We start from the raw sequence: 13327 nt of genomic DNA, 5'->3' as shown, positions 1-13327 counted from the left end.
ATTTGCCATAGAGACTTGACTTAAGCGTTAGTCGCTTGAACTCTGGCTGATCTTCTCTGAACTTTGGGACTGGTATGGTTTTCTGCACTTACACCAGAAATTGACCTTCTAGCAGGATGAGTCCTGAATCCATGTTGACTCATATTTGTCCTGGGGTAGCTCACACACTAACATGACTACAGTTTGAATATTAGCAATGGCTTGAAGGCAGATTTCCCTCCTTGCCACATACCAGTGATATGTAACTAGGAGAAGCCTCAGGACATTCTGACTTTGACTTAGCATATATGCTAATACCAATATCGCCAATTGTTAATAATTGACTGTGAAAACCATGATTGTGGAGAACCTTGAAGAAAGACTCTGGGATTAGACAAATTAGCATGCCTGGAGCCTGTATTTGGTCTTATGACAGGATGTTTTGTGGGTAGGAATACTCTGTTTTTTAGGCCAAAAGTTTTTTTTCTTTAAATTTTTCCAACCTTTGCTGTGCCTATGCAAAATTATGCCACCCCCTTTATCTTTTAAAGCATCCATTCGTCCTTTGTTTAGAAAGTTCACTTTCTCTTGGGATGTGTATTACTTTATTTTACCTCATATTTCTGCATTTCTCTATAAAGTCAATTAGGGGGATATGTGGGATTAACTGGATGCCATCCCATTCAGTGTACCCCTTGATACTCATTGTTTGGAAACATCTTTGAATGTAGTACCTTGAACTAGTGCTTAGACCACTTAATCTCCACTGCAGGATATGGTCTGATTCTCCCCAATAAATATCCTGGGAAAATAAATACTCAGGAAAACTCTCTCTTGCATTCTGGATTTACCCACTGAGCTGCCTGCTTCTTTGGAGAGGAAGGCTTGCTGGAATTCCTGAACCCATTTCACCCTCTTTAGTAAGTGTGGATTATTTCTTTCATTGGTGTTTGTTTCTAGACCCATGTCTCAAGCTGTGGAGCTTGAAGCCTGACTATCAAAGACTTGTTCATGAACTTTGGCAACATCTATCCTGAGATGATTCTTAGCTCTCCATTGCCTTGTACATGGTCAACCCAGCTTCTATCCCCATATTCCTTATGGTTCCTAGAGCTGCTAGGAGTAATCCCTGAGTAAACTCTGAGCACTACCAGATATGGCACAAAAATAAAAGAAAAAGAAAGAAGGAAGGAAAGAAAGAAGGAAAGAAAGAAAGAAAGAAAGAAAGAAAGAAAGAAAGAAAGAAAGAAAGAAAGAAAGAAAGAAAGAAAGAAAGAAAGAAAGAAGAAAGAAAGAAAGAAAGAAAGAAAGAAAGAAAGAAAGAAAGAAAGAAAGAAAGAAGAGAAAGAAAGAAGAGAAAGAAAGAAGAGAAAGAAAGAAGAAAGAAAGAAAGAAAGAAAATAAAGAAGGAAGAAAGAAAGAAAAGAAAAGAAAAAGAAAGAAAAGAAAAGAAAAAAAAAGAAGAAAGAGAAAGAAAGAAAGAAAGAAAGAAAGAAAGAAAGAAAGAAAGAAAGAAAAGAAAGAAAGAAAGAAAGAAGAAAGAAGAAAGAAAAGAAAGAAAAGAAAGAAAGAAAGAAAGAAAGAAAGAAAGAAAGAAAGAAAGAAAGAAAAAGTAAGAAATTACAGGACTTCCGCATATGAGAGAAGTATTTTCTGATACACCCAGCAATCCCAGCCCCACAGACACACTACAGATGCTTCCTTGCTTCTCTGTGCTCCCCATAACCTGTCATCTATGCCCCCATCAGTCACCACTGAAGCTCATTAACAAAAGCACATCAATTCCTTTACTTCCATAATCTCTTTGAGGCAAGAAGGGAAATCAAACATTGTGGAGGAGAGGGAAGGCAGGGATCTACTTTGAAAACAAATACAATTAGCCGAATACTGATCTTGGGCCCTGTGGGGGGGGCAGGGGGTTGATGGGGAAATGAGTCCATTCCTGGCCAGCTACATTACTAAGGCAGCCCCCCTCACCCCGGGGGATGGGGTAGCACCAGGAGAGGTTTGGGGGGGAGACCAGGAGGTTCCTGCCAGGTGCCTTCTCAAGAGAGCAGGCGGTATTGTCGGGGGGCAGGGGGGGCGGGGAAGCTAAGTGGACAGGAGGTCGGTCACCACTGCAGAAAGTCCCTGATGAGCTTCCAGAGCTTGGTGACCCAGAGGTTGACGCCCAAGTCCGTCAGGTACTGGATCTCGGGCGTGAGCATGCGGCGGCAGAGCTGCCTGTGCCGCCTTGCGATGCTCTTCTTGAGGTTGTAGCCCAGGATGGACTTGGCGCCCAGGGGCTGCCAGGGCTGCATGGCCGAGTCCTGAATGGCCTCGGCGTCCACCGCGCGGCCGCCGTCGATGCAGATGCTGCGCATGTGCTCGTTGGCGCTCCGCAGGGCGGCCACCTCGCGGGCCATGCGCCGGTGGCCGAAGGCCTCCACCTTGCGCCAGAAGCTGGCGTTGAAGTGGCGGTAGAGGCGCGAGTCCAGCGCGTTCCAGGAGGTGGCTCGCTGGTACAGCTCGTCCGAGAGGCGAGGCACGGACGAGGCGCGGCGGGCGTTGAGCTTGAAGTACAGCACGTCCTCCAGCTCCCAGCACAGCAGCTCCTTGAGCAGCACCAGCGACTCGTCGAAGTACTCCTGCAGCAGCACCAGGTGGAAGCGGCGCTCCACCTCCAGGATGTGCTCCTGCACCTGCGGGCTGTCCGGGGCCAGCTCGCTGTCGTAGCCCAGGTCGAAGAAGAGCAGGTTGTGGAGGTAGTAGGCGTTGTAGCCGTCGGGGTCATAGTAGCGAGGAGGATCCTGCAGGAACTCGGCCAGCTTGTCAGGGCCCGACAGCTTCCATGTGAAGGGCACCACGGCGCCGAAGTAGTGGAAAGTGGACTCGAAGTGGCGGGCGGGGTCGCGGAGCACGGTGATGAAGGTGGCGTTGGGCGGCACCAGGCTCCGCACTTCGTTGTAGTGGAAGCGCATGTGGTTGCAGATGATGTTGAAGCAGGCCCCGGGCCGGTAGTCCTGGACCAGGCTGCGGGTGAAGAAGGCCGGGTAGTCGAAGTCGTTGCGGCCATTGGGGAAGGCGAACTTGAGCCTGTGCTTCTGGCCGAAACGGAACAGGATGTTGAGGAGCGTGCTGCTGCCTGTCTTGTGAGTCTTCATGAAGACGATGTCGCGCCGTGGCTGGCACCCAGGAGAGGAGCCATTGGCCAGAAGCGTGGGTTCCGGCTCAACCCAGGGAGGGGAGCAGGGCGCTGTGCCCTCCAGGGTCCTGCAGGAGGACAGGGGTGAAGGGAACATCAGAAACTGTGGGAGGGACCCTGCACTGAGAACCTCTGGGTTTGGGGGTCTGGGGAGAGCATGAAAGGAGGACCAAGTGGGCCAGGGGCCAGCCTGCAATAGTTGGACTAGGTTAGCTAGCGATTTGCTTTCTGCACCTGAGAAATGGGAGGAAGGACAGCTACCCTCCTTGTTGGTATCAGTGCACTGTTTGAAACACAGTGCTTTGTGCCAATTCCCAAATTCACTGGACACATGGATTTTCATAACCGACCATGGGCCAGTTATCAGCACTTGCCTGGAATTCGACTGAATTCCATCAGCTCAGACAGCCAAGCTGGACAGCCCCTGAGGAAGGGAAAGGAGTAGGGGCTTGCCTCATAGTTTGGAGCGGGCTTGGAAGTAGATAGTCAGTAGCCAAAGACTCTTGGGTCAGTCTCACCCCACCCCCATCACCACCCACAGCTTCTCCTGGAGCTTCAGCAGATCCTTTGAGCCTAGACCTCTGAGGTGTTAAGGATCCTCAGGCTCAGGCAGCTGCTGTGATGATGCCTATTTCACAGATGAGGACATCGAGGTCCAGGATGACACAGGGCCTCTGCTCTTAGTGGAATTGCTGCCTAGCACTGCATGATACAGGCACCAGGAGTAAACAGGGAAGCATCTATGACCATCAGGCTGAGGACAGGCCCTACCCAGCCATGCCACTCACGTGGAGGCAGGACTGGCATGCAGCGGGGGCACCACGTAGGAGTAGAGCAGAAGCAGGAAGGTGGTGAAGAGCGCACCCAGCACCAAGCCCTTGGCCATGGACTTCCAGAGCTTCTTCTGCAGCGGCATCGCAGACACCTGAGTGGGCACAGAGAGGGTCAAGTGGCAGAGAGCTGGCCCCAAGGAGTCCCTGCCACTGTCCTAGAACAGTCAGGACTTAGTGATAACCTTTCATCTTTCACCACTCTCTGATCTTCCAGCAGGGTTCTAGTCAGGAGAGACAAATAAAGAGTGTGACACAGGGGCCGGAGAGATGCCTTGCATGAAGAAGGATGGTGGTTCGAATCCCGACATCCCATATGGTCCCCTGTGCCTGCCAGGAGTGATTTCTGAGGATAGAGCCAGGAGTAACCCCTGAGCACTGCCCGATGTGACCCAAAATCCAAAAACCAAATAAATAAATAAATAAATAAATAAATAAAGAGTGTGACAGAGGAGTGCAGAGGTGCCTCAGTGGTTAAAGTGTCTATCTTGTGAGCTTAAGGCCCTGAGTTTAATCCCCAGTGTCTCCCACATGCTCAATAATCTCCAGTAGCACAGTCAGGTTCGTGGAGCGTCAAAACTAAAGTGTGCGACCTCTCATGTTCACTGCAAAAAAGATATTTTAATACTGTGGCCATGATGCCTCTTTTGGTAAGCACTGGCACTGGCAGTGTGCACGAGCACCACAACAAAATGAGTGTGATTCCTAGAAGCTTCACAGCCAAGAATATGTGTATTGCTCATTCCAGCAACAACAAAGGGCAGGGGAGATGGATAAAGAAAGCAACAAAAGGGGCCGGAGCGATGGTGCAGCAGTAGGGCATTTGCCTTGCACATAGCTGACCCAGGACAGACCAAGGTTCGATCCCCCAGCGTCCCATATGGTCCCCCAAACCAGAAGCGATTTCTGAGTGCATAGCCAGGAGTAACCCCTGAGCATCACTGAGGGTGACCCCAAAAACCAAAAAAAAAAAAAGAAGAACTGGAGACCAGAGAGAGAGCACAGTGGTAAGGCGTTTGCCTTAGATGCAGAAGGATAGTGGTTTGAATCCCGGCATTCCATGTGGTCCCCAGAGCCTGCTAGGAGCGATTGCTAAGCATAGAGTCAGGAGTAACCCCTGAGCACTGCCGGGTGTAACCCAAAAAGACAACAACAACAAAAACGAGAAACAAGGGCCAAAGTGTGATGGGAGGAGAGGCCATTTGCCTGGCACATGGCCACCTGGAAGAGAGGGATGGAGGAAGAGAGGAGATAGGAAGGGAGGGAGGGAGGAAAGGAGGGAGGGAGGGAGGGAGGGAGGGAGGGAGGGAGGGAAGGAAGGAAGGAAGGAAGGAAGGAAGGAAGGAAGGAAGGAAGGAAGGAAGGAAGGAAGGAAGGAAGGAAGGAAGGAAAGGAGGGAGGATAGAAAGAAAGGAGAAAGAAAAGGAAGGAGGGGGAAGGATAGGAGGGAAGGAAGAAAGGAAGGAGGGTAGGGTAGGAGGAAAGGAAAAAAGGGAGGGAATAAAGGAAAGAAGAAAGGAAAGAAGGGAAGGAGGGAAGGAAGTGAAGGAGGGAGGATGAAAAGAAGGAAGGGAAGAAGGGAAGGAAGGAGGGAGAAAGAAAGAGAAGAAGGCAGGGAGGGAAGGTGGGAGGATGGAAAGAAGGAAGAGAGGAAGGGAAGGAGGGAGGGAGAGTGAGAAAGGAGGGAGGAAGGGGAAGGGAGAGAGGGAACAAGGAAGGAAGGATGAGTGGGTAGTGTTGCATATCAGGTACCACCTTAGGGTGGGAGCAGAATACTAAGTAAATAATAATCCAATATACTATCACCAGGTCACACCCTAGGTTGGGGCACAATAATTGATTAGGGTAGGATCAGTAATACAACATCTCCCCCTCCCTGAATATAAATGAAGGGTAGTAAGCTTTTGTATTTCTGACTCTTGCCTTTAGCCAAAGGTGAAAACCTTAATATTCCCATAGCAACAAAGTTTAAAGTGTATCAGCCTTTTCCATAAACACTTCTGCAAAATATACCTGTAACTTAACATTTTCTTTATGCTTATTTAACCAAGCACTGTCCTGGAACTTTCTTGTTCCTATGCATCTTAATGCTATTTGACCAAGTATTTTTTTCCTGGAACTTTGTTCCTATTAATCTTTCCCTAAACACAAGTACAAGAATATTTTATACAGAACACACATTTTGAAAAGAGGCTACTACATTAAAATACACAGTAAAACATTAGGCAGTTGGGAACAATAACTATGGAAAACTATAAAGCACATTTAAATCAGCAAGAAAATGACTTATAATCAAAGTTAGATGCAGGCGGTTCTAAATCAGATTTTTCAATTAGACTTCACTGTTATCTCTCTTTTTTAATTGTATACCACCACCTAATTGTCCAAACGTGAAAAGTCTGTGGACTTTTCATTTTATCCCATCACCTAATTGTTCAGATGCTGGGCTTTTCCCAGGCCGATCACCACGTGACTTCACTTCCATGGAGTCTCAGGCCCCGCAGCTGGGTCTGGGGCTGGATCCGCTGGTGCCAGATCTGGAGGGCGGGTCCAGTAGGAGCCCTGCGCCTCTGGCCTGATCGAAGCGTTTCCGCCACTGCTGCAACCTCAGCTGCACACCCCACTTATATGCTATCAGGGAGGGAGCAGTCCAGTGCTTTTTTGCTGAGTGATCCGATGCCGCTTCTCCCCTCCTGGCAGTTTTTTGGAAGCAGGTCTCGCTGCTGCTGCTGGGAGCAGCTTCTCTACTGGGAGCATCTGGTGTTCAGAGTTCAAAGTGGTCTGAGTGGAGAGTCTGAAATTTCAAAAGTCAAAACCCATGTTCTAGTTGAAGGTCATACTCAGGAAATCAGTCCGTTTAGATAAGCTTTTTTCTTCCTGGTCCTTTTCCAATTAGGGAATCTCTGAGTAGGCCGAGGTTTTTGGAAAAAAGACTCTGCAGCAAAGTTTCAGTCCTGGGCCTCGGATGGGGGTGATCAAAACTTTTACATCCCTCTTTCACTGGCCACTCTTCCCCCAGAAGGGGTCTCAGCCATCTTTAAAAGTGGCTTCACGTGGCCCAAAGTTTTGTGCTCATTCCAGCTAAAAAGAGCCAAAATCAAACACAAGAACAGGAATTTCGCCATGATGTCTTGATCCAGGGTTCAGGTTCACGTTAGGGCACCAGAATGTTGCAGGTCAGCCCTTGGATGGGACTGGAAGATGATGGGATGGATGAAGAGGCCTTTCTCCTCCAGCCCAGGCCACCTGTCTGCAACCCCCTCCAGCCGTGGATGGGGCTGGAAGGTAATAGGATGGAGGATGATGTCTTTCTCCTCCAACTGGACCACTCATCTGCCACCGTGTTCAGCCGGTGGGTCTGAGGGTTCAGGATAGCGGTGTGTAGAAAACTCACAGGCAGTCAGGGTTCAGGAGATATCAGCTTTATTCAGAGGATAATGCTGAAGAAAAATCCCAGAATGACCCCCAGCCTTCCTAAGACCCTTGCTTTTATACACAAGAATCAGGTACCACCCTAGGGTGGGAACAGAATACTAAGTAAGCAATAGTCCAATATACTATCACCACGTCACACCCTAGGGTGGGGCACAATAATTGATTAGGGTAGGATCAGAAATACATCAGGTAGTGGTAGAGTAAATGCAGTGAGAGGGTTCTGGTTTTGTTTAGCTTTATGCTTAGTGGTAGGTACAGGGGTTCTTATTAGTAAAAAAAAATTTCCTTTTGAGTTTTGAGCAGTTCTAGGAGCTACTCTTTTTTTTTATTATTATTATTATTATTATTATTATTATTATTATTATTCTGGGGCCATACTGGTGGTACTCAGGGTTACTCCTGGCTCTGCGCTCAGAAATTACTTCTGGCAGGCTCGGTATCATATGGGATGCTGGAGATTGAACACAGGTTGGCTGTGCTATTGGTCTGGCCCTTTAGGAGCTAGTCCTGACTTGTGTTCTAGGATCCCTTCTGGCAGTGCTCATGGCATTACAATACTGGACATCAAACCTGGATCTCCTGAATATAATACATGAGCTCAGTTCTTTGTTCTATCTCTCTAATCCTAAAATAATGGAGGAGAGGGGCCGAAGAGATAGCATGGAGGTAAGTTGTTTGCCTCGCATGCAGAAGGTCGGTGGTTCAAATCTCAGCATCCCATATGGTCCCCTGAGCCTGCCAGAAGCGATTTCTGAGTATAGAGCCAGGAGTAACCCCTGAGCACTGGCAGGTGTGACCCAAAAACCAATAATAATAATAATAATAATAATAATAATAATAATAATAATGGAGGAGAGGGTCAGAGGTAAGGCACCTGCCTTGCATATGACTGAGCTGGCTTTAATTCCTGCTGTCATATATATAGACCCTCGAGCCTCACCAGGAGTGACCCTGAGAGCAAAATCAGAAATAAGCCCTTAGCACTGCCATGTGTGTCCCTAAAATAAACAACATATTTTTTTATCCTTCAGGCCATAGCATGAAATCATTTTTGAAGTAAGAGGGAAATAAAGACTCTTCCCAAGATCATGCCCCAATCTAGGACCATTCATGATAAAAAAAAAAAAAAAAAAAACTCTCAACCAAATTAGAATTAAAGGAACACTCCTCAATTTAGTCAAAGCCATTTGCTCCAAGTCCATGGCAAACATTATACTCAATGGAGAAAAACTGAAAACCTTTCTAAGATCAGGCTGCCCACTTTCTATTCAATAGTTCTATTCAATATAGTACTAGTAGTTCTAGCCATAGCAGTTAGGCAAAAAAAGATATTAAGGGTGTCCAGATAGAATCAAAGAGGTCAAGATATCATTATTTGTGAATATCATGATACTATATTTAGAAAACTCTAAATACAACAAAAAGCTTCTAGAAATAATAGATTTTTATATTAAAGTGGTAGGCTACAAAATAAATACACAAAAGTCTATGACTTTCCTATATATAAATAATGAAAGATATTTTTTAAAAAATCACATTCACAACTGTGCCTCAAAAAATCAAGTACATTGAAATTAACTAAAGAGACTAAAGACCTATACAATGAAACTACAAAATATTAGTTTAAGAAATCAGAGGATGGGGGCCAGAGAGATAGCATAGAGGTAAGGCATTTGCCTTGTATGTAGAAGGATCGTGGTTCAAATCCCGGCATCCCATATGATCCCCTGAGCCTGCCAGGAGCGTTTTCTTTTTCTTTTTCTTTTCTTTCTTTTTTTCTTTTTTCTTTTTTTTTTTTTTTTTTGTCTTTGGGTCACACCCAGCAACGCTCAGGGGTTACTCCTGGCTCTACACTCAGAAATCGCTCCTGGCAGGCTCGGGGGACCATATGCGATGCTGGGATTCGAACCACCGCCCTTTTGCATGCAAGGCAAACGCCTTACCTCCATGCTATCTCTCCGACCCTGCCAGGAGCATTTTCTGAACGTAGAGCCAGGAGTAACCCCTGAACGCTGTCAGGTGTAAACCCCCCCCCAAAGAAAAAGAAATTAGAGGACACAAGGAAATGGAAACACATTTCTTCTCATAGATTGAGAGGATTAACATTAAAATGACAATTCTAAAAAGCATTGTGCAGATTCAATGCAGTCCTATAAGGATAGTCATGATGTTTTTTTTTTCCAAAGAAATAGATCAAACATTCCTGAAATGGAACAATAAACACCTCCTTGAATAGCTAAAGCAATTATTGGAAAAAAGATAGAAGTCTTCCCTTTTCCCAACTTCAAATTGTACTAAAAAGCTGTCCTGGGGTAGAGAGATAGCATGGAAGTAAGGCGTTTGCCTTTCATGCAGAAGGTCATTGGTTCAAATCCTGGCATCCCATATGGTCCCCCGTGCGTGGAGCCAGGAGTAACCCCTGAGCACTGCCGGGTGTGACCCAAAAACCAAAGAAAAAAAAAGCTGTCTTAATTAATACATCATGGTATTGGAACAATACAGATCCACAGATCAGTGGAACAGAATTGAATATCCTAAGACAGACCCTCAGGCATATGACCAGTTAATCTTCAATAAAGGAGGGAAAAAAATGAAATGGACTACGAAGTCCTCTTCGACAAGCAATGTTAGGGGGGGGGGAAATTGCACACACAAAATAATATGCAATTAAAAAAAAAACTAAACAGACATGCTCCAGGTTCCAGTCTGGTAACAGAAACTTAAACTTGTCTAACAAGGTCCAACCAGCCAGTGCTGCTGGTCCCCTGTGTCCTCTGCTAAGTTGACCAAGGACAGGTTGAGGCTTCTCATGTCTCTTCTTACTATAGTATCTGTGCCTCAGAGGCTGTAAGGGAGGTAGATGAAGAAACAGAGACTTAGAGATAGAGGAAAGGATTGAGGTTCCACAGCCACCTCAGCTGAGACAAAGTTGGCAGCTTTGCCTACATAAATCTGAATTTCAGAAAACAACAGAGCATGGAAAAACAATAAGGCATGGAAGAGTACATGGGGGCTGGAGAGATAATGGGAAAACTGATCCATACAATTGAGTTTGGGATGGGTTCTACACAGGGAAGAGTATTGGGGTCCTTAGAAGATGGTTACAGGAACATTGGTGATGGCAATGTTGGTGTTATATGCATGAGAAACCATTATTGATTATATTGTAAACCACAGAATCTTCATTAAATTTTTTAAATAGAATAAATCGAGAAATAATTTTCACTAGAAATCCTTACATAAATCAAGATATCTTCAAAGTCATCAGAATACAATTATCTTTACCCAAAGAAAAACAAATACGTGGGAACTGGAGAGACAGTACAATGGGGAGAGTACTTGCTTTGCACAAAGCCAACCTTGCTTTGATCCTCAGCAACCCATATTTGCCCAAACAGTAGTGTTAAAAATGAACCATTAGCACAGAGCCAGGAGTAAACCGTGAAGTGTATGAGATGTGACTGGAAAGTAAATACAAACACAAGTTGGAGCTAAGTGGACTTGCTCAACAGCCAATGAACAAGGAAAGCTCCAGAACACCTTGTCCCTCCAATCTATGGTAAATAAACAATCAGTCCAGAAAAATAAAACAGGAAGTTAATAATCTAAATTTTTGCAAAAATTGAAGAGGAGTAGGAAAGGGCCTGTTTCCCCATATGTAATATGGGGGCCACATCTAGTGTGTATAGGGTTCTGTGGTTTCCTAGTAACAGTCAGCCTGAAGGTATACGCCTGACAGTCACTGCTCAACCTGCTGTGCTGTGTGCAAGTCCTGCTTAGGAGCGCTTAGGAGCTACCAAGCCTATACCCTGTAGAGCCGGGGGAATTGGTAGGTGGGGAGAACTACAGTGCCAGAAATCAAGCTTAATGACTCACAAGGCCAGATATGTGCTCTACTCCTTCAAGTTATAGATCTAGTCCCTATTTTCCCATATTATACTTTGGTTGGGTTTTTTTTTGGGGGGGGTGCTATTTATCTGGCCCCTTTTATTATACATTTTAATTTTTATTATTTTTTATTTGGTGGAGGGAGGGGTTGGAGCCATGCCTGCTGATGCTCAGGCTTACTCCTGGCTCTGTACTCAGAAATGACTCCTGGTGGAATTCAGGGGACCATACAGGATGCCAGGTTTTGAATCTGGGTTGACTGCCTGCAAGACATGTGCCCTACCCACTGTGCTATCTCTCCAACCCCTAAATGTTTATGTTTTTAAAAAAAGAATTATTGGGAGCAGCCCAGGATGCAAGGGACTTGCCTTGCAGGCAGCCCAACTCGGTTCGAATCCCTGGCACCACACACAGTCACTGAGCACTGCTATGAGTACTCTCAGAGTACTGGGGTGCAGCCCAAACCTCTCAAATAAAATAAAATAATCATTTTTTCTTTAAAATCAGAAAGAGACACAAAGTGTACTTAATATATTTACATAATGAAAAATAAATAAAAATATATAATGAGTCCTAAAGTGAGTCAAGCCCAGAGGGGTTCCCAGGAGGAGAAGGCAGGGTTTGAAGTCAAGCTCTAAAACTCTCAGAGGCTGCATTTCCATCTGTAAATCGGGGTGAGCCCAGGCCCCTCGAAGCACCCCAGATTCTAGTCTATAACATGACTAGGGGGCTAACACGCCCCCTGACAGAAAAGGCAGCCGACCAGGCTTCTCCCCTGAGGCGCTGAGGAAGGTGTGTGTGTCTCTCTCTCTCTCTCTCTCTCTCTCTCTCTCTCTCTCTCTCTCTCTCTCTCTCTCTCTCTCTCTCTCTCTCTCTCTCTCTCTCTGTCACCCTCAGTGTGGGGTCCCCAGAGCAAGGCGAGGCCACTGCCCTGCCTGGTCTCCCCAAAGCTGTCTTGTGCCTCAAGAGCCCCCTCAGACCTCTGGGGGAGGGTGTCACAGCAGATCCCAGGCAAGGCCGTCCATCCAGTCAGCCTGGGGCTCTGGGCTTCAGTTTTCCTGACAGAATCAGCAGAGTTTGGGGTGTGTTCTCTAGAAACCTCCAGGGCCTGCCCTTACAGCACCCCACTCACCAGAGAACCTTGGAGAGCTCTGAGGCGCCTGAGAGACTGACTGACAGCAGACAGCGCGCTGGAGGGCCAGCAGCCTGGAACCACCAATCAGGTTCGTTCCCGCCCTGTCGGGTGACCACGCCCCCTCGACGCCACACCCACCTCCCGCCCTCCCACTGGAGCCTCCTGAAACCGGAAGTGAGTGGGCTGACTCGGGGGTCTCCCACCCTCCCTGTTTCTATCTCTTTGGACAATCCAAGCAGGACCTGGCTGGGGACTTTTTGAGTTTCTCCCTGATTTGCTCTGGCTCTCCAGTCACTGCCCACCCCTCTACCTCTGTAGGATCCCTGAGGTTTCTGCTTTCCTCAAGAAAGTTTCTGCTTTGGCTAAAAATTGCTTCAAACTGCTCTTTAGTTTCTGTATATTCCCTTTGTTAGTTTGTTCCCTTGTGGGAATATAGCCTCCGATAAGACTTGGAGAGAGGGCCCGGAGAGATAGCACAGCGGCGTTTGCCTTGCAAGCAGCCGATCCAGGACCAAAGGTGGTTGGTTCAAATCCCGGTGTCCCATATGGTCCCCCGTGCCTGCCAGGAGCTATTTCTGAGCAGACAGCAGGAGTAACCCCTGAGCACTGCCGGGTGTGGACCCCCCCCCCAAAAAAAAAAAGAGTCGGAGAGAAAGGGAGACTCTAGGTTGGGACCAGATGGTCGGGATGTTCCCTGTGTGTGTAAGGATGGGAGATAGGAAAAGGGGATCCTTACATAAATATCTATTACAATGGAAGCAGGTTGTCTGAATTGTAACATTAAGTGGGACCCAATGGAATGTAAGATGTAGTCTTGAAATATAGCATGTGATGGGGCCCGAGTGGAGGTAAGGCGTTTGCCTTGCATGCAGGTCA

The 13327-nt window shown here is 46.7% G+C and overlaps 1 protein-coding gene across 1 annotated transcript in view; it reads right to left on the bottom strand.

The window, feature by feature from the left end:
- Positions 1–1848: 1848 nt before the first annotated feature.
- The window catches only part of GAL3ST1 (galactose-3-O-sulfotransferase 1), a 31250-nt gene continuing 19771 nt past the window's right edge, over positions 1849–13327 (bottom strand). Inside the window, exons 2-3 of the mRNA XM_049788828.1 lie at positions 3952–4088; positions 1849–3231 (exon numbers count right to left, since the gene is read on the bottom strand). Of these exons, the coding sequence (XP_049644785.1) occupies positions 2091–3231; positions 3952–4079 (1269 nt within the window). The 5' untranslated portion in view covers positions 4080–4088 and the 3' untranslated portion in view covers positions 1849–2090. The remainder of the gene's footprint in view (positions 3232–3951; positions 4089–13327) is intronic.

The sequence above is a fragment of the Suncus etruscus genome, chromosome 15, assembly GCF_024139225.1.
Source record: "Suncus etruscus isolate mSunEtr1 chromosome 15, mSunEtr1.pri.cur, whole genome shotgun sequence".
Lineage (NCBI taxonomy): Eukaryota > Metazoa > Chordata > Mammalia > Eulipotyphla > Soricidae > Suncus > Suncus etruscus.
Note: the sequence above shows the minus strand (reverse complement) of the source record. Positions and strands in the feature narration are given on the sequence as shown.